At 36.5% G+C, this 20,362-nt stretch overlaps 1 protein-coding gene across 6 annotated transcripts in view; it reads right to left on the reverse strand.

Moving 5' to 3' along the window:
• Positions 1–20,362, reverse strand: part of LOC131425669 (uncharacterized) — a 47,670-nt gene that overhangs the window by 16,331 nt on the left and 10,977 nt on the right. For all 6 annotated transcript variants that reach the window (XM_058587730.1, XM_058587729.1, XM_058587734.1 and 3 more), the window contains exon 3: positions 4,144–4,318. In XM_058587730.1, coding sequence (XP_058443713.1) covers positions 4,144–4,318 — 175 coding nt within the window. The remainder of the gene's footprint in view (positions 1–4,143; positions 4,319–20,362) is intronic.

Below are 20,362 nucleotides of genomic sequence, written 5' to 3' on the forward strand. Positions count from 1 at the left end.
AAATGATTTTCAATGACCGTAAAGTGAAGTTGATCGAGATAGCTGACACCCTAAAGATATCAAAGGAACGTGTTGGACATATTATTCACGAATATTTGGATATGAGAAAGCTTTGTGCAAAATGGGTGCCGCGTGAGCTCACAATCGATCAAAAACAACAACGAATTGATGATTCTGAGCAGTGTTTGGAGCTGTTATGTCGAAATAAAACCGATTGTTTTCGTCGATATATAACAATGGACGAAACATGGCTCCATCACTTCACTCCGGAGTCCAATCGACAGTCAGCTGAGTGGACTGCACGCGATGAACCGAACCCAAAGCGTGGAAAGACTCAACAATCGGCCGGTAAGGTTATGGCGTCTGTATTTTGGGATTCGCAAGGTATAATTTTCATCGACTACCTTGAAAAGGGAAAAACCATCAACAGTGACTATTATATAGCGTTATTAGAGCGTTTGAAGGACGAAATTAAAAAAAACGGCCTCACTTGAAGAAGAAAAAAGTTTTGTTTCATCAAGACAATGCACCGTGTCACAAGTCGATGAAAACCATGCTGAAATTGAACGAATTGGGCTTCGAATTGCTCCATCATCCACCGTATTCTCCAGATTTGGCCACCAGTGACTTTTTCCTGTTCTCAGACCTCAAGAGAATGCTCGCTGGTAAAAAATTTAGAAGCAATGAAGAGGTAATCGCTGAAACTGAGGCCTATTTTGAGGCAAAGGACAAATCGTACTACCAAAATGGTATCGAAAAGTTGGAAGATCGCTAAAATCGCTGTATCGTCTCTGATGGCAATTATGTTGAATAATAAAAACGAATTCTGGCAAAAAAATGTATGTTTCTATTAAACGATACGAACTTTTCAGCCGAACTGTTATGTAACGTCACTTATATTCAGTGTTTGTGATGCTATTGATGTAAAAATGTTGTCTCATGTTCTCTGAAAGTTGGTTCTTCCGAAAAATGAGATTAGTTCGACATCACAAACGTCAGCTCTGGGTCAGTCCCGGGACTTATTGATCAATGCGTTATGTACATCAGCGGCTGGACTGTTCATGGATTTGATTTATGCGCCGTTCGACTCGCGCCACATTTTAATCGAAGATCGGTTGTTTCTTCGTATTCAATTCTGGATGACCTGGAACCAAAATTCTCAAAAAAATAAATTCGAAAATTCGCAGACACGAATAAGTTAAAACAGATCACGAAAGCCTGCTGCTTTTGTATTGAAAACAAATGTTGGCATTGATTTTGAAACTAGCTGGGTAGTCCTACGTTACATGCAAATGTTTTATAGAAACAAAACATTATGAAAAAAATTACCTTGCGCTTTTAAGGGATAAATATAACTTCCGTTAGAATAAAGGAGTACACTGGAACCTCAATTTACGCGCAGACGCGGGTGCATAAGTTAAATTTTGCGTAAATTAAATAAAACATCGCGTTATTTCAAATTTTTCGGGTAAAAAAAGGTTTTTCAAATTTCATTTGATTTTAGTGTAAATAACATGAACAATCATACTACGTCCGATGCTTTAGCGCCTGATGGCCAAGATCCAAGAACTACTTGGAGTATTGTCCTTAGGGACTACAATGTTTCACAACAAGAACTACAACGACTAATGCCTTTTATGTTTGAAGTTACAACTTTTAGAGCTACACATTGCCCTCTTGTCTATTTATAGTCACCTACGTACCGTTTTTGCGAAGTAATACGTGTAACGCGGATCAATTTATATTCGTTTTCCAAAAACGCAGTACCATTGGAAAGGACATTCAAAACTTTACAAAATGGCATATCGGTTTTCAGTATAACCTTACTTTTATTTTTTTGTTAATCGTGATTGTTCTCGAAAACATTAATTCGGGCAGGTTGACCAAGTTTTGTGCGGGGTTGGTTGGTCGAGTTGTAATTTTAACTTAGAGCAAAGCGCACTTAGATATTCGTAACATCCCTATTATTTTTTTTTTGAAGGAATAAGTAATGGAAAAGAATTTAAATTATTGACAAATAGAAATATAAGGTAAAGTGTGTTTGAAATTGCGAACCGTCATTTTGAGCAATGATGCAAAAAAGGATTTTTTTACTAACATCAGCTCAAAACTGCGGCATCGGTTATACCGGTTCCTAGTTCCCGGTACCGGAGTTAGTGGTCAAAAACGAAGTTCTCTTAATTTTCTCAGGTATGACAAAACCGATTTTCATAAACTCAAATGAAAGGGGTTATGGTCCCATAAGCTGCTATTTAATATCATTCGAATCCGACTAGCGGTTCCAAAAGAAGAGAGTTCAGAGTGCTAACAACGGGAAATTTCTCGACATGTGGAAAAGTACGTAATTTTTTCCGTACTCACGTCATCCAGTTATGTCTCTGACATTATCAACCCATCTTTTCTTGAAATGAGACATCTATTTCTTTATATTCAATTCTGACGATCGCAAAAAGCCTTGAACAGCGTGAACTTTTTCTGTCCTAATTTTGAACGATAATTACTCAGTCGTTTGTTGATGGATTGATATAATTTAACAACCAATCGATACGGAAACATTAAACTGAAACATGTATGGCAACATCGTATTTCAATAGCAAACTATTGTAAAATTGATTTGAATCGACCTATATTTTCAAGAGCCAATCGCAGTATGCCATCATGATGTCATCCGTTTGATTTCTCTCGCACGGCATTATTGCTTACAGCTAGAATTTTATTAGCAGTAGCAGTTCTACTTCGGTTGCTCGCTTTTGCAATGTGTGTTGGTGCAATTTTCTGCTACCTGCTGCACACCGTTTTCGATTGAGTATATTGAATATCAATTAGCAATTGAAGAATTAAAACGGCGATGTCACCACGAGATAGCGTGATAAGGATTCTTTTGACATATACTATGTAATTCGCAAATTTTTGTACGATTTTTTCTCAATTTACTTGAGTTTGAACGAATGCAGGTAGTGAAACCTTACAAATATGGATAACAAAATGATTATTCATGTGTTGTCATCAAACGTTCTTTATACTCGAATGAAATTATCAGTTCACATACATATTTGATTTAGGTGATAAAACATTAATGAATAGTCTAACAAAATCAATTTCTGTTATTATTTATCAATTAATATCTGATTAAGAATTTCTCAGATTTGGAAACAGCGTCTCAACTTCTTCTAATTTGAAAATTCATTTTTCGATTTATACATAAATAGAGTTGGCTGGATTCTTCAGTAGATTGCAATGTTCCGGTGACTAACAGGTCAGCGTGAAACATTCAGCGATAGCTTTTTAGGGCTCAATTAGGAGCGCTTGTATCTCGGTGATTTATTGATAAATTTAACTTGTTTCGAAAACATTACTTCGATATTGTACGCCTAAAAATGGATTCGTTTGTCGACGGGGTCGTGTGCACACTGGATTTTTCATTTACAAGCGATACGGTGTCTTGCAAATGAATTCAGTTCAAATTTGTGTCATGAATATATTTAAATGTACTTCTTTTTCTTTAAATATGGCAAAAATGCAATTAAATATCTTCTAGTATTTTAGCATTAATGGCTAGAAACTGACATGGTCTGATCAAGTAAAAGTGTAATAAGAACAATACATCGTTATTCAGTACCAATTTGATCAAGTTGTTTTTTCCACCAGAAGTAAAATGCTTCAAAAGATTCGGAATAAAATTCCAACAACTGTGAAAGCTTCATTCGATAAACCGCATCCAACTTGAAATTGAGTCAATACGATTCAACTGTTGAGTAAATATAACTCACTTTTCAGAACCACTTTACATAAAATTAGGTTATTGGACGGAAGCCCAAAGTTAGGTGGAAAGTACTCAAAATTAGGTAGTTTTCTGGTACCGTGTACAAATTTGGTTAGATTTTTGAATCTGTTTCTGAGAAATTTGATCTCTATTTCCCACTGAAATTTAAAAGAACTCATTTTTGAGATTACAGACTGTCCATTGCAGTTCTAAGTAAGCAGTAAAAAGACAGCATCTTGATCCGCGTACGACTTAGAATTGAAATATAAAGTTATCAAGAAATGTGATTCAAAATACGCGCGATCGGAAAATTATTCCGAAAACTGGTTACTAAATGGCCGGGGCCGAATTCGTTACTCTCGCGTAGTTCAAAAACCTACCTCGGCATATTCGGGTGGAGGAGTCGTTGTGGTAGTCTTTGACAGTGGATTTTGTCGTCCAATGTTACCCCTCCGCAGAAGCAGATTGTTCCGGCTGTTACTCTTTGGCTGATCATCTTGCGATAGTACGGATGTGGACAGTGCTGCCAGACACAACGCCACCGTTATACATGATCTGCGAAAAAAGACATGAAAAACAAGAAGTTAAAAAGCGTTAAAGTTACTAATGTTCATGTTTGAGGTATGTTAACCAGAGCTTAAAATTGTCACGCATTCTCAATGAAAGAAACCATTCCAACAGTCTCATTTTCAATGTTTTACTGTCTCATTCGTAAATGACCGACACCAGAACAAACGAAGAGAGACGAAGCATTTTCATTTCTCATCGAAAAAATGAGAGAGCATAATTGCCAACGTCACTCTTTCCTCTGTGACAAGACGAAACCTAACTAACGTCTTCAGGTAGCAACAGTAGAATTTCAATTCTCATTCTTCCATCGATGTATTGAAAATCTGTGACGCTTGGCTATAAAAAGGGACTAGAATATGAAAATCAAAGTAATTACATCCCAGAGCTTCTTTGGATACCAAAACTACTACAAACTCGAGCACCAACAGTTAAAACTTATTGTGAAACCCTTTTCTGTCGTTTTCAATTCTCACAGCTTTGGTTGAATATCGACACTACATACTATGGGATTTTCACTGAAAACTGCAAATGACTTTAAGGGCAAATGAAAGAAAAAACACAATTTTAAAACTACTGTCCCGCTTATGTCATTGACTGGACAGGGATTTCGTTCTGATAGTTTGCAAGCGAAGCTGAGGGTGACAGTAATTTCTTGTCATTTTCGTCTATTTTTCAGTCAATGGAAATGACTTTTATTAGCTCTGATGTCAACAATTGAGAAAATGCAAATGCAATTCATAACAGATAAAACTATCGTGAGTAATTCTAGCCAAAGCAGTGAAGTTTAGCTTCAAAACTCTAATGAAACGTGATGCTCCTCACCTTTTTTGCAATTCAAAAGGATCTTGGTTTTTATTGGATGTGATTCGGTTGAAATCAAAAGATCCGCGATTAAAGCGGTTCGTTAGCTGTCGTGATGAATAATTAAATTGACCTTCGCATAGTTATTTCTCGTAAGCATTCACCTTCGCCGCCAGTCAACTTCCGTGTGCTCGCCGGGGTTCTTGCAGTTTAATAGTTTGATATATGCAATTATTACGTATCGGTTCACTTGCTTGCATCAAATTAGACCAAAAAAAATCTATGTAGAGCTGAAACGTTCCTCCAAAAACAATGCAGTTTTTGTTCTCTACACATGGCAGAAGATTTTTGATGTTTCTCAATCAAGCAGTTTTATAGAGTTTTCTATTCCATAATACGAAAATTCTGCGGATTCTTCAGATCAGTTGAGTAATGAAAATTCGATTCAGAACGTGGGAAATCAAATCTATCTTGAACTTGTTTAGATAACACAAAACTAATGGATTTTCGATCTGAATTTCATATTTCTTTATCTCGGTTTATTATTGCGTAAGCTTATGAAACTTTTGTTTTTCGACCCACTAAGCAGAAAGAAGAAATCCGAAAAAATTTGAAAAGGATTCTTTCGAAAAATTGAAAAACCGATTAAATTTGTTACTATGTATATTTTTTACAGAACCTTTCGGTCATGAAAAGTACTGATGTCAAATAATATAATACAAAATTGAAATCAATGAAAAAAAAAATTCGTGATTTCCGGTGGGACCGATCTGTTGATAAAAAGCACACACATAAAAAGTTACACACAAAATCCGGAAAAATCCGACTAAGCGGTGTTGTTACGCCGGAGCTCATTTCATACTGGTATAAGTCAGTAATGATTTATGGCCAGGGTCTTGAAGAATTCTATTTTGCTTATAACTCTAACAGCAGGTGAAATTTGAAGTTCATGAGCTTTCATATTTTGGCAAAACATAAAAATGAAAGTGCTTGAGATAAAAACTCTACTGAGTGACATAAAACCAACTCAATTGTTTTTGCTGTTTCAGCTAAGTCCCAAAAATTTTTGAAGTGTAACAACCACAACGAGAACCAATATTGAATTTTTTCAGTGCAAAGATAAGTGATAAATTGGTGAATACATTTTGGGAATGACCTAATCAATTATAAACTATTAATTTGATTACATCTCATTGAAAAAGAGCCCATGCTTGACAGATACTTTTTGAAGATGTTAGGCCGATTCATGCTAAAAGACCTCCGTTCCAATGAAAATTAAATTCCATTATTCGAGAACGTCCATCAAAGACCACTCTTTGATTGAAACATTGTTGTTAATCAAAGATCCAGATCACTTATACAAAACAATGCGCATATCCCACACATCGTTGGTCATTAGATCGATAGTTAAACATACACTCCAAACAATGTGATAAAAATAAGGTAAAACTAGTATTCAGATACGTCTCTAGCATTAGGTATTACAGCAACACAATTTATGTATGTTTTGAAATGTCGGATAGACGAATGGAGCATCTTTTTCCCCAAACCCTATTTTAAGTTACTGATTTGTGTTCAAGGTTACGGAGAGGTCTAACCAAACCAATATACACTGAAGTCTTTTGAAACTTCGCATAGAAAAACCACATAACTCTGAAACTTCGCATAAAAAAACCAGCAGAAGAGAAACCGCATAACTCTGAAAATTCGCATAGAAAAAACCGCATAACTCTAAAAATTCGCATAAAAAAGTCGCGTAAAAAACCGCATAAAAAAAGACCTCAGTGTACTTAATTCTCATTTCCATATGAAGAAGAATGCTTCCAAGAAAGTTTACTGTCCTTCCCCTTGTTTCACGAAGATGAAACTCCGTTCTGGGTGGATTTAGCATTATGCCATTAAGCGAAACCGGTAATGGAGTGGTACGAAGTCAAAGACGTACGTGGTACGACGCAGACGAAATTGCCAAAATGCCAGCATTTCATTCAATGGAAAAATATTTCGAGTGTTTATGAAGGGCGAGCTTCGGAAAACAGAGAATGACTTCTAAAACGATAGGGATTTGAAAAAGTGTTTAAGAAAGATGTCGTTAAGTCTAGGACAGTGGTCGGGAACTTGCGGTTCGTGAGCAACATGTGGTGTTTAGAGTGTAACAAGCTTGCACGCGCACGTGACGCACGCTTCGCATGACGCTTGCAATCTGACAGCAAACTTGAAATGTTCAATGTATTTTTATGAGTTTTCAGACTTTTCAATAAATTAGCTGTTCCAATGTTTTAATTTTCACCTTCTTCATATAGAAAGGCTATGAAATCACTATGAAAACCGACTTTTGAACCGAGGCCCAGGGGGCCGAATGTCACAGACAATTCTACTCAGTTAGTCGAGTACGCAAAATGTCTATGGCTGTGTCGGTGTCTGACTGAGTGTATATGTGTGTGTATGTACAACAAAATTGTACACTCGATTCTATCGAAGATGGCTGGACCGATTTACACAAACTTCTATTCAAATGAAAGGTCCCTTGGTCCTATAGCCCGTTATTGAATTTCATCTGGATCTGACTTCCGATTCCGGAGTTACGGGATAAAAGTTCACTCGATTTTTTCAGAGATCACTTATCTAATTTTCGCAAGCTTAGATCCATACGAAAGGTCTCACAAACCCATGTAGTCCTACTGAATTTCATCCGAATACGACTTCCGATTCCGTATTTACAGGCTAATAAGTAAAAAAAAATCATTTTCATGTGCGTGTTTTGTCGTGAATACGACTTACTTTACTATGGGGTGCCTTTTCAAAATTTACCCTCGGAGAGAGTGATAAGTTTTTGATCGTGAATAATCTGCATTGGTAAAAAAGCAACGGTGGAGAGCATTACGCAAAATCAGTCGTTCTAATGGCTCTAAAAGTTTTCTAAAGAACTATTAGGATTTGTTGTTCGCAAATCGAAGGGAAATATCCTCAGTTTAGTGCAAATCTAGAACAGTTGGATTAGATTTGTGCACTTTTCGCTGTGTGAAATTCACAGTAATCGAGATCAAGTGAAGCCTTCTTTGTTTTTGCGAAAAATGTGGAAAAGGGGAATCGACGACACGACCAGACACTCCGAACAAAAATCGGCTTCGAAAGTGTTCTCAAGCGATTTACCATAGTTGGAACGATCCCTTGTAATGAAACGAAATATATTTTTCAAGCATCACTGTCTCAGTTGCTGTACGACACGAAGTGGTTACCAAGTTACCACATAAAAATAAATAAACAATAGTACAGTCGATTTTTGAGAAAAGCTCCGCATTAAAAACTGTATTTGAATTGGAACCAAGAACGTAGATTAGCGCAGGAACTATTTCAGTCAGTTGTAACACATCCGGACTATTAAAAAGGTACTCAATCATCGAGACTGACAGACTCAGTTATCCGTTAAGACTAGGCATCTCAGCACGAGTTAACTATTTGAGCGAACATTCTCCCTGCATAAACTGAAGATCAACTTCAATGAAACCTCAACCGTGCGAAATCGTTATGAAAATGAATTTAATTATTTTATAAATGGACAATTTTATAAATAAAACGTTTTGTTTTTTACACGATGAGATAACATATGTTCTATTCCGCTACATACACCAATCCGTACAGTATCGCAACGCCCAGAAGCATAAACAGAGCAGAACCAGTCTTTCCGTACATATTTATTTCGACATAAGCTCCAGGAAATGCTTCGACCCCAGTTACATTAATCAGTTTCGTGGTAAAATTTTAAATCGTTAATATCGACTAGATGTTTTATCATAAATTGAAAAGCAATTTTCGCTGAAACCATTTTTGGTATGAAGCCAGCGAATGCCAGAAAAGTAAATTCCGTGAGTGTTTGGACCATAAAAAATGCTCCCAATGACTCACATAATCCTAAATACAACGACGCTCGTATCAAAGATTAATGTATACATTTTTCAACAGCACTTAGGATGCGAAATAATAACACTTGTAAGTAGTTGGTATGGCCAAGTATAGAAGTTCCTGTCTTTTCGAGAAATTCATTTTGTTGTTGTTCTTAATTACTTCCAGAGGAAACAGTTTCCAAGGTTATGGTTACTATTATGTTAAATAGAGTGACTATAATCAGAGTGGCGACAGCTGTTCGTTTGGAATGACAGCTCCCAGTTCCAAACGAGCAAACGACCTGTCAATTCAATATAAAGCTAATGGAATGTTTCGAATTGTTGCCAAAATTACGGATGAGATGTCGTCACTCTGGTTATAGGCACTCTAATGTTAAATATAACAGTTTATCAAGCTGTGTTGCCAGCATCATATATATATATAAATTAACGACAAATCTGCGACGCCAACAATTGTGACCAAAGGGTCATCTATCGAGTCTACCACACCAACACCTGCTATACGATATGCCACGACATCGAACCAGCCTAATTCTAGATCAGCACTTTCGACGCATGGATACTTGGAAACACCGACCATCAGGGCGGACAACGTGACCAGCAGACCATCGTCAAATGCAGGATCAGCAGTTTTAGGGAAAGCCAGGGCCATCGTGCAGTCGATATAGAATAAATAAATCAGTCTAGTTCTTACCTCCACAGTGTGCAGTTTAGTTATTAATTTTTAAAAATCCGAAATCCCCAAGTGGGCTATTAATTGGCGCAGTCGTACAGGATAATTGCTTGAAGTGTTCGCGAAGTAGTAATCGGTTTCGAGACTTAGTCGTTCGCGAGTGTATATCGCGGATTAGAAGACCAGCTGCAGCCGAACACAGCAAGGACCATACGTTAAAACAAGCTCGAGAGAACATCGACAATTGTAAGTAATTTTACATTTTTAATTAACATTTAAAGACGGACAAGAGCTTTCTAGAAAAAAATAAAAGCCTTGTCTCGATACCAAAAACATAATCCTTACTAATTCAGAGAGTGGATCCCGGGCCACCAGGGTGGAACCGTAAGAAAAACTCTAAATATCACAAAAGTGTTTAAACTAACATAAAAATAAAAGAAAATAATATCTAAATAAACTCAATTTAAGCAACACTAATTTAACATACAGGAAGTGATAGTGAAAAAATGGAGCATCTACAAGCTCAAATATTAGACCTGCAAAATTTATTGCAGGACAAAGAAGAACAAATTGAACGGATGCATTTGGAAGCCATAGGTGCTGCGGAGGCGGTGCAGGCAGCCCAGGCTTCTGCCAACGCCGCGCGCATGCAAGTTACTAATAATGTGACTGGAGTCGAGGGTATTTTAAAAACCCTGCAGACTCCACAAATCATTAAGGATTTGCCATCCTTTGATGGCAATCCAATCAAATTGCATAACTTTATTAAAAGTATAGATAATCTGATGCCGATACTCGGAAACGCGAGAGGCACAGCTGTTTATAGCGTTTGGATACAAGCAATTCGTGCAAAGATCCACGGAGACGCCGATAATGTGCTAGAACTCTATGGCACAAATCTCGAGTGGGAAGAAATAAAAAACAATCTCATTACCCACTACAGTGACAGGCGAGACGAGGTTTGTCTAACCAGAGACTTGTTTCGTTTGGAACAGACCTCAACAGTAGAAGAATTTTACGGGAGAGTTTCACATCTTGTATCTCTCCTAGTGAATCTGCTTAATTTAAGCAATAATAATAGTGAAGTGAGAGAAGCAAAGAACAGATTGTACCAAGAGATGGGTTTGAAAGTCTTCCTAGGAGGCCTAAGAGAACCCCTCGGGCCGATCATCAGAGCACAAGCTCCAACAACAACAAAAGAGGCTTTGAGATTATGTCTCGAAGAAGCGAACTATAATCGCGGAAGAAACTTTAACAAACCTAACACATTCACTCCACCACCTCCACCAAGAGCACCGGCGCTAATACCGAGAATACCCATGAGACCACCTCCTGGGTTTCAACAAACGCGACCCACGCAAATGTACTCACAGTTTCGACCCCCACAGTCTTTCCCCCAATATAGAACACCCAACATGCAACATTTCAAACCTCTACCGCCACAACCGGCAAGACAATTCCGGCCATCTCAATTCAACCAACAATATTCAAAACCTGTCCCCATGGAAGTCGACCCTTCCATTCGAAGCCACCAAGTAAATTACATGAATCGTACATACCCACCAAGAGCAACTCTTGGACCAAACTACCAGTTACAAGTAGACGAAGAACAAAATTTAATTAATCAAGATCAATCTTATGACTATTCATATGATCTCGATCATTATAACATACCGGACAACCAGCAACAAGCTATCGAACCGGATATGCAGAACTATACTGAACCTCAACAACAGATAGATAAGAACACCGATGAACCTATTTCTGACGAGTTAAATTTTCGTTTAACAGAAAAAACTTTACATCCGACCTAAACAACTTTATTCCATATGTGAAACTTCGGACATCAACAGGAAAATTTCTAAATTTCCTTATCGATACCGGAGCAAATAAAAATTATTTAGACCCGAAACATTCAAACTACGAAAAATGCCGATTTACACAGCCGAGGAAAGTGCGAAATATTAACGGAACACACACAGTAGATAAATTCGTAGTTTTCAACCCTTTTCCAAACATACCCAATACCAAACCACTAACATTTTTCTTGTTCAAATTCCACCCATTTTTCGATGGACTGATAGGATATCAGTCTCTGAAAGATCTAAAAGCAGAAATTATCATATCTTCGAATGAACTACGCCTTCCAGCCGGAATTATACAAATGGCAAGGAAATATCCCGATACCTCTTGCATAAACCTTAACGCACACGAGAGCAAGATAATTAATCTGCCAGTCAACACCACAGAAGGCGATTTTCTTCTGGAAAATGATATTGAAATAAACCAAGACCTAGTTATTAACTCTGGGCTATACTATGCCTCAGATAATAGAGCATTCTTCCGAATCTCAAACTTTACAGATACACCAACTAAATTTTCAGTCACAGACTCAATCAAAATCCAGTTAAATAATTTCGAAACAGGAAACCCATCTTTTCCAAAAAATAGACCGAAAACCCAGTTATTTGAACAATTTCGTACCGATCATCTCAATCTAGAGGAAAAAACTGAACTTTTAAAAGTGATTGCAGATCACCGTGACGTGTTTCACTTGGAAGGACAAAGCCTTTCTTTCACAAATGCAATTAAACACAGCATTAATACGAAAGATGACCTTCCAGTTCATTGTAAATCGTATCGCTACCCCTATTGTCATCGAGAAGAAGTACAGAAGCAGATAGATAACATGTTGAAACAACAAATCATAAGGCCATCAAGCAGTCCTTGGTCCTCCCCAGTGTGGGTCGTACCAAAGAAATTAGATGCCTCTGGTACTCAGAAATGGCGCTTAGTCATAGATTACCGCAAGTTGAACGATAAAACGACCGAAGACAGGTATCCCATTCCAAACATCACGGATATCTTAGACAAATTAGGACGCTGCATGTATTTTTCGACGCTAGATCTTGCCTCTGGGTTTCACCAGATAGAAGTCGACGAGAAAGATATACAAAAAACCGCCTTTACAGTAGAAAATGGTCATTATGAATTCTTAAGAATGCCTTTTGGCTTGGGGAATGCTCCATCTACCTTCCAACGGGTAATGGACAACATTCTTAGAAAACATATTGGAATCCGTTGCCTCGTGTACATGGATGACATTATAGTGTTTTCCACTAGCTTGAAGGAACATTTAGACAACCTTCGCCTAATTTTCGAAACGCTTTCAAAATTTAACATGAAAATACAATTAGACAAGAGCGAATTTCTTCATAAAGAAGTTGCGTTCCTGGGCCACCTAGTTACTACCGATGGGGTAAAACCCAATCCCGACAAGATTCACATCATAAAACACTGGCCACTTCCGAATAATGAAAAACAGCTTAGAGGATTTCTCGGCGTTATAGGTTATTATCGGAAATTTATCAAAGATTTCGCAAGACTTGCAAAACCCTTAACCAATGCATTACGGAAAGGCGAAACCGTCAAACACTCGGATGAGTTCGTAAAAGCGTTTGAAAAACTGAAAGCTATCCTCACAAGTAGTAACATACTTAAATATCCCGAATTCGATAAACCATTTATTCTCACCACTGATGCATCAAACTATGCAGTAGGTGCAGTGCTATCTCAAGGTGCAGTGGGTAGTGACCGACCAATTGCTTTTGCTTCAAGAACGCTGAATAAATCCGAAGAGAATTATTCAGCAATCGAGAAAGAACTTCTAGCCATTGTCTGGGGATGTAAATATTTTCGCCCTTATCTATATGGACGTAGATTCATCTTATATACGGACCACAAACCACTCACGTATAGTATGAATTTGAAAGATAGCAACAGTAGGCTCATTCACTGGCGACTATACTTGGAACAATTCAATTTTGAAATTAGATACCGTCCCGGCAAACAAAATGTAGTTGCAGACGGACTGTCAAGAGTGCATCACGAATTAAACGTGAATGAAGTAGAAAACTCCTCCGATGACGCAACCGTACACTCCGCCGACACGGATGACACGGAATTCATACCATGCACGGAAATCCCTTTGAATCACTACTCAAATCAAATAGTCTTGAATTTTGGCACAGAAGACTCAGAAGCATACGAAGAAATCTTCCCAAGAATCCATAGACGAACCATTACCAAAATATCGTACGGAGTCCCATACCTTATAAGACTTTTTAAGGACTTTATAGACCCCAAACGAACTAACTGCATTATGTGCCCCGAGAGACTGATCGGGACAATACAAACAGTTTATCATAATTATTTCAGCCGAGGTAAACCATTCAAAATTTATATTACACAGAAAATCCTAGACGATCTAAGGACTCCAGAGGAGCAAAATTTGAAGATAGAACAAACCCACAATTTCGCTCATCGCGGAGTCTGGTAAAACAACAAGCAAATTTCAAAACGATTTTATTTCCCAAGAATGAAACGTAAAATCCAACAATTTGTAAAACTATGCATCATCTGCAACAAGGCCAAATACGAAAGGCACCCATACCAGATCCACCGGACCAATACTCCAGAATCAAATAAACCTTGGGAAATAATCCATGTAGACCTTTTCATCTCTCAACCAACGATCTTTATTTCTGCGGTTGATAAGTTTTCAAGATTTGCTTCTATTATCCCCATAAAATCTAGAACTATAGTTGACATAAAAAAGGGCTTAACGAAACTATTTTCTTTGTACGGTACTCCTAATAGTATGGTTTGTGACAATGAACCTGCACTAAAGTCTATAGAAATTCGCAGTTTGTTAGACAGCCTAAACATTGCAATACATTTTGTTCCCCCTAATCATAGTTTGAGCAACGGAAAAGTCGAAAGGCCCCTAACCCGGAACAAGAACAAACAGTTTTTGTTCGCACACAAGGAATAAAGGACAAAACGAGGAACTGTTTTGCATCAGCCGTAGTAACTGAAAACCAAACCAAAATCTTGGTGGATAACACGGGAAAATTAATACATAAAGAAAACCTTAAAAGAATTTAATCATTTTATTGTCTATCGTTTCAGGAAAAAGTGGAAAATGCGAACTTTCAACTGGGTAATAATCACATATCTAATTGTCGGTACCTCTTCACAAACAATCCAAGTCCATGACATAAGAAATAATCCAGGAGCACTAATACTAAAGAACGGACAGGCTAGAATAAGCAACGGACACAAAAGATTTCTTCACATAATAGACCTAGCAGAACTCGAAACCTCTTTAAAAATTCTAGAAAGCACGACAGAAGAAACTAACGACAATAATCTCTCAAGACTCATTAGAATCAAACTCTCATCAACAAAATCCCTGTTAGAAACATTATACCCTAAAGTAAGAGCTAGAAGAGCTTTAGAAATACTTGGAACCACAATAAAATTTATAACTGGTAATCTCGATGCAAACGATTTAAAAGTCATTAACGAAAATTTTCACAAAATTCAGGAATCAAATAGCGAGTTAATAACACAAAACAATGTTCAAATAAAAATTAATAAAAAATTCGAGAACAGATTACAGATTCTCTTGAACGAAATTAAAACCCAACAAAATGATTTAATCAAAATTTCTGAAGAAAAAAACCATATAGCTAAAGAAACCACTAGGATAGTAACCTTGTTTCAAATAGATTCATTTTACCAGATATTAACATTGATCGAAAACACATTAGCACTAGCACAATTGAATGTTTTGAATCGCCAAATATTGAGTTACAACGAAATCGTTTCGATAGGTGAAGATCTTAGAAGAGAGGGACTAGAATTCAATAGCCTTGACGAGGTCTGCAGCCTTCTTTCAACTACAACCTTCTACAGAGGACACCATCTAGTAATCAGCATCGATATCCCACTAATATACCCAGAACACTATCAGAAGATAAAACTCGTACCGATACCCATAGGAAACAAAATGTTGGCCGTAGAGTACGCAACACTGCTGGTACATCGCAACCAAACGTTAGCAATATTATCAAAATGCTCAGAATCCATACACACGACCATATGTAAACCAATGCAAGTGCAAGACATCAGTGAAAACGAATGCATTGCACCACTTGTGCGAGAAAGCAGAGGTAAATGCCCTTTCAAGGAAACTACACAAATGACAGAATTCAAACTTTTTTTTTTTTTTTTTAAATAACTATTTATTGGAATATGAGTTAAAATTAAATTATTAAGATTTAAATTGGGTGTTCAGCCACAAGTGGTGACTTTTCAGCCCTGTTAAATATATATATGATTTGGTTATTACCATGAAGACATCATTTGCTTCCGCAATTCTGAGATTTTTGTGTAGGGAAAATTCTAAACCTACTTGTATTGTGTAATGGGGAAAAGGAACTTATATACTAACTTACTAACTAATACAGAGAGCGAATCGATTCAATTGAAGATTGCATCGATTTTTGTCGGAATTTGCTTATAATATTATGTGACATTACATCTAATAGTTCTATATTTGTGAGTCTGTGTAACTCATTTGTACTAAACCAGGGAGGACGCTTCAGAATCATTTTCAGAATTTTATTCTGAATCCTTTGAAGCGTTTTCTTCCTGGTGGAACAACAGCTTGACCAAATTGGTACCGCATAAAGCATGGCTGGTCTGAAAATTTGTTTATAAATTAACAATTTGTTTTTTAGACAGAGCTTAGAATTTCTGTTTATAAGAGGATATAAACATTTAATATATTTATTACACTTTGCCTGGATTCCTGCAATGTGATCCTTGAAAGTGAGTTTTTTGTCATACGTTAAACCTAAGTATTTAGCTTGATCAGACCATGTCAATTCCAAGCCATTCAATTTGAGAATGTGATTATTGTTTGGTTTTAGAAAAGAAGCTCTTGGCTTGTGAGGAAAGATAATTAATTGCGTTTTTGCTGCATTTGGTTTAATTTTCCATTTTGACAGATAATCACTGAAAATATTTAAACTTCTTTGTAGGCGACTGCAGATCACTCTTAGATTTCTACCTGTGGCTAACAGACTTGTGTCGTCACAGAATAGCGATTTCTGACAACCAACGGGTAGATTTGGAAGATCAGAAGTGAAAATATTATACAAGATTGGAGCTACACTCGAACCCTGCGGAACACCGGCTCGTACGGGTAGCAATTCAGATTTACAATTCTGATAGCTAACCTGAAGAGTACGATCAGTTAAATAATTTTGAATCATTTTGATCAAATAAATAGGAAACTGGAAATCAGACATTTTTGCTATTAAACCTTTGTGCCAAACACTGTCGAATGCTTTTTCTATGTCTAGAAGAGCAACTCCAGTGGATAACCCAGAAGATTTATTTGTTTTTATCATGTTCGTTACTCTGACAAGTTGATGAGTAGTTGAATGTTCATGACGAAATCCAAACTGCTCTGGTAAAAAAATTGAATTCTCATTTATATGAGTCATCATTCTTAACAAGATAATTTTTTCAAAAAGTTTACTGATAGAAGAAAGTAAGCTAATTGGGCGATAACTTGATGTTTCTGCTGGGTTTTTATCAGGTTTTAGGATAGGAATTACTTTAGCGTTTTTCCATCTTTTTGGGAAGTAAGCTAATGAAAAACACTTGTTGAAAATTTTAACCAGGAGTCTCAAGGCAACATCGGGAAGATTTTTAATAAGAATATTAAAAATTCCATCATTACCAGGAGCCTTCATGTTTTTGAGTTTCCTAATAATTGATTTAATTTCATCAAAATTCGTCTCAATAATGTCATCGTGTGATAACACTTGGGTTGAAATATAATCATACTTCAGTGAGACTTCATTTTCAATAGGACTCACAACGTTTAAATTAAAATTGTGGACACTCTCGAACTGCTGAGCAAGTTTTTGAGCTTTTTCACCATTTGTAAGAAGTATTTGATTTCCTTCCTTGAGAGCAGGAATTGGTTTCTGAGGTTTCTTAAGAACCTTAGAAAGTTTCCAGAAAGGTTCAGAATATGGTTTAATTTGTTCAACTTCTTTAGCGAAATTTTCATTTCGCAAAAGAGTAAATCTATGTTTAATTTCTTTTTGTAAATCCTTAACTATGTTTTTCATAGCAGGATCACGAGAACGTTGATATTGTCGTCGACGAACATTCTTCAACCGAATGAGCAGTTGAAGATTGTCATCGATGATAGGAGAATTTAATTTAGTTTGAGCTTTGGGAACTGAAAGATTTCTAGCTTCGATAATATAATGATTCAAATTATCAATTGCTGTGTCGATGTCCGCAGAATTTTCTAAAATAGTTTCATGATCCACATGATTTTCAATGTGAGATCTGTAATCCAACCAATTAGCTCTATGATAGTTGAAAATAGAACTAATTGGATTAATTATAGCTTCGTTGGAAAGTCTGAATGTTACTGGAAGATGATCTGAGTCAAAATCAGCATGAGTAATCGGTTCACTACAAATGTGACTTTGATCTGTTAGAACCAGATCAATTGTAGACGGGTTTTTCACGGAAGAGAAACAAGTAGGATTACTGGGATGAAGAACTGTAAAGTAACCAGCTGAGAGTTGATTATGAAGTATTTTACCATTACTGTTATTTTGCCTACAATTCCACTGGACATGCTTAGCATTTAAGTCCCCTATTACGAAAAATTTCGATCGATATCTTGTAAGTTTTTGCAAATCGCCTTTAAAGAAATTTAATTGTTCGCCGGTGCATTGGAATGGCAAATATGCTCCAGCGATGAAATAAATTCCATGAATGGTTTCAACTTCGATTCCCAAGCTTTCAATAACTTTAGTATTGAAAGAAGGTAAAATTCGATGTTTAATTTGCCGTTGGACAAAAATGGCAACTCCACCACCAATTCCAGTAAACCTGTCAAATCGATGAACCACATAATGTGGATTACTTTTCAATTTTACATTTGGTTTAAGAAAAGTTTCTGTCACAATGGCAATATGAATTTTGTGAACTTTGAGAAAATTATAAAATTCATCTTCACTCGATTTCAAAGATCGAGCATTCCAATTTAAAATATTCAAATAATTATTTAACATCACTGTTAAATTTTAAATTCATTATAATATTATTTGCAAATTTCCATCCGATTTGAAATGCTTCAAAAAGTGATGAAGTCGAATTCATTTGGATGATCATTTGAAAAAGTTGATCTTGTAGGTAGATCATTTTATTTTCAGTTATATCGCCTAAATCGACTTTATTTAAAGAAGCGAATGGCATTGAAGGAATATTTGTAGGTAGACTGCCATTAGAAGAAGATGATTTGGCCGGTCTACCTATTAATAAATTGTTTTCGTTAGAAGAAGAACTGCAAGGCGGTCCTGTGTTTTGATTATTTACATTAGAAGAAATAGGAGATAGATTTCTACCTAATATACCAGCATAACTGACATTAGAAGAAGATGATGACGAGGTCGATCTACCTGTCAATAAATTGTTTTCGTTAGAAGACGAATTGGCAGGTGCCTTAGAAGAATTTTCAGGTATATTCTGTAAATTTAAGGTCGTTGATTTGACTTGTTGTCTAAGCGAACGAGCGTTTAAAATTTTTTCCCTGACAGGACATTTCAAATAATTGGATTTATGATTTCCATTGCAATTTGAACATGAAAATTTATCAGTGGTTTCATTCATTGGACAAACGTCTTTCGAATGCGATTTACCACAATTCAAACACCGTATATCCATATGACAATTTTTGGTTCCATGGCCGAAGCCTTGGCAACGACGACATTGCGTTAAGTTTGCAATACGATTATGCCGTTTATAATGTTCCCAATGAATTTTAATGTGGGAAATGAAACGTAAAGTTTTCAAATTGTTTACGTCACTTCGATTGAAGTGTATTAGGTAAAGTTCATGGGAAATTCCAGAGCGTGGTTTAGAAGTACCATTCGCTCTTTTTTTCATAAGTATTACTTGGGAAGGGGCAAAACCAAGCAATTCTTTTAGTTCATTTTTAATTTCATCAATACTTTGATCATTTGATAATCCTTTCAAGACAGCCTTGAAGGGTCTGTCTGATTTTATATCATATGAATAAAATTTATGAAGTTTTTCGGACAAATATCGAATAAGACGTTCGTAATCTTCCAATCCATCCACCAAGACTCGACATTCTCCTCTTCGTCCGATTTGAAATGAGACTTTTACTTCCGGGAGAAAAGTAGAAAGCTCAGTACGGAATGCTTTGAAGTCGGAAATCATCACCGTCACTGGTGGCATAGATTGATGTTTCTTCCCAGAACGACAAGCGTCCATTTTGGGAATTTTTGAAGAATTTTCTTCTATGTCGCTACAATCGGATTCAGGAAGAATCTCGTAAATATTGTTAGACGGCATAGGATCAACGGTAGGGAAATCCGTCCGTTGTCTTTTATTTTTACATTCAGATTCTATAAGATCGTGAATGTTATTAGAAAAATGTTGAATAACGGATTGTGATTTATTCCGTATTGAATTATTTTTAGCCTTAGGCTTGTTGCCTTTCCGGTTGGACGCAGGCATTTTTGAAATTAATGAAATTTTAAATTAAATTAACTAGGCTAAATTAGTCTTCGATTAGACTCCTAGCTAGCCTTAAAAAAGGCTGATTAATTTCTTAGTCACTCTAATATCACTCTTTGTATCACTTAGTCACTCTAATATCACTCTTTGTATCACTTAGTCACTTAGTTAGTGATTCAGGTAGCCTTGAAAAAGACTGAAGCCTTGAATCAATGAAACTCTAGG

Source organism: Malaya genurostris, chromosome 1, assembly GCF_030247185.1.
Source record: "Malaya genurostris strain Urasoe2022 chromosome 1, Malgen_1.1, whole genome shotgun sequence".
Taxonomy (NCBI): Eukaryota; Metazoa; Arthropoda; class Insecta; order Diptera; family Culicidae; genus Malaya; species Malaya genurostris.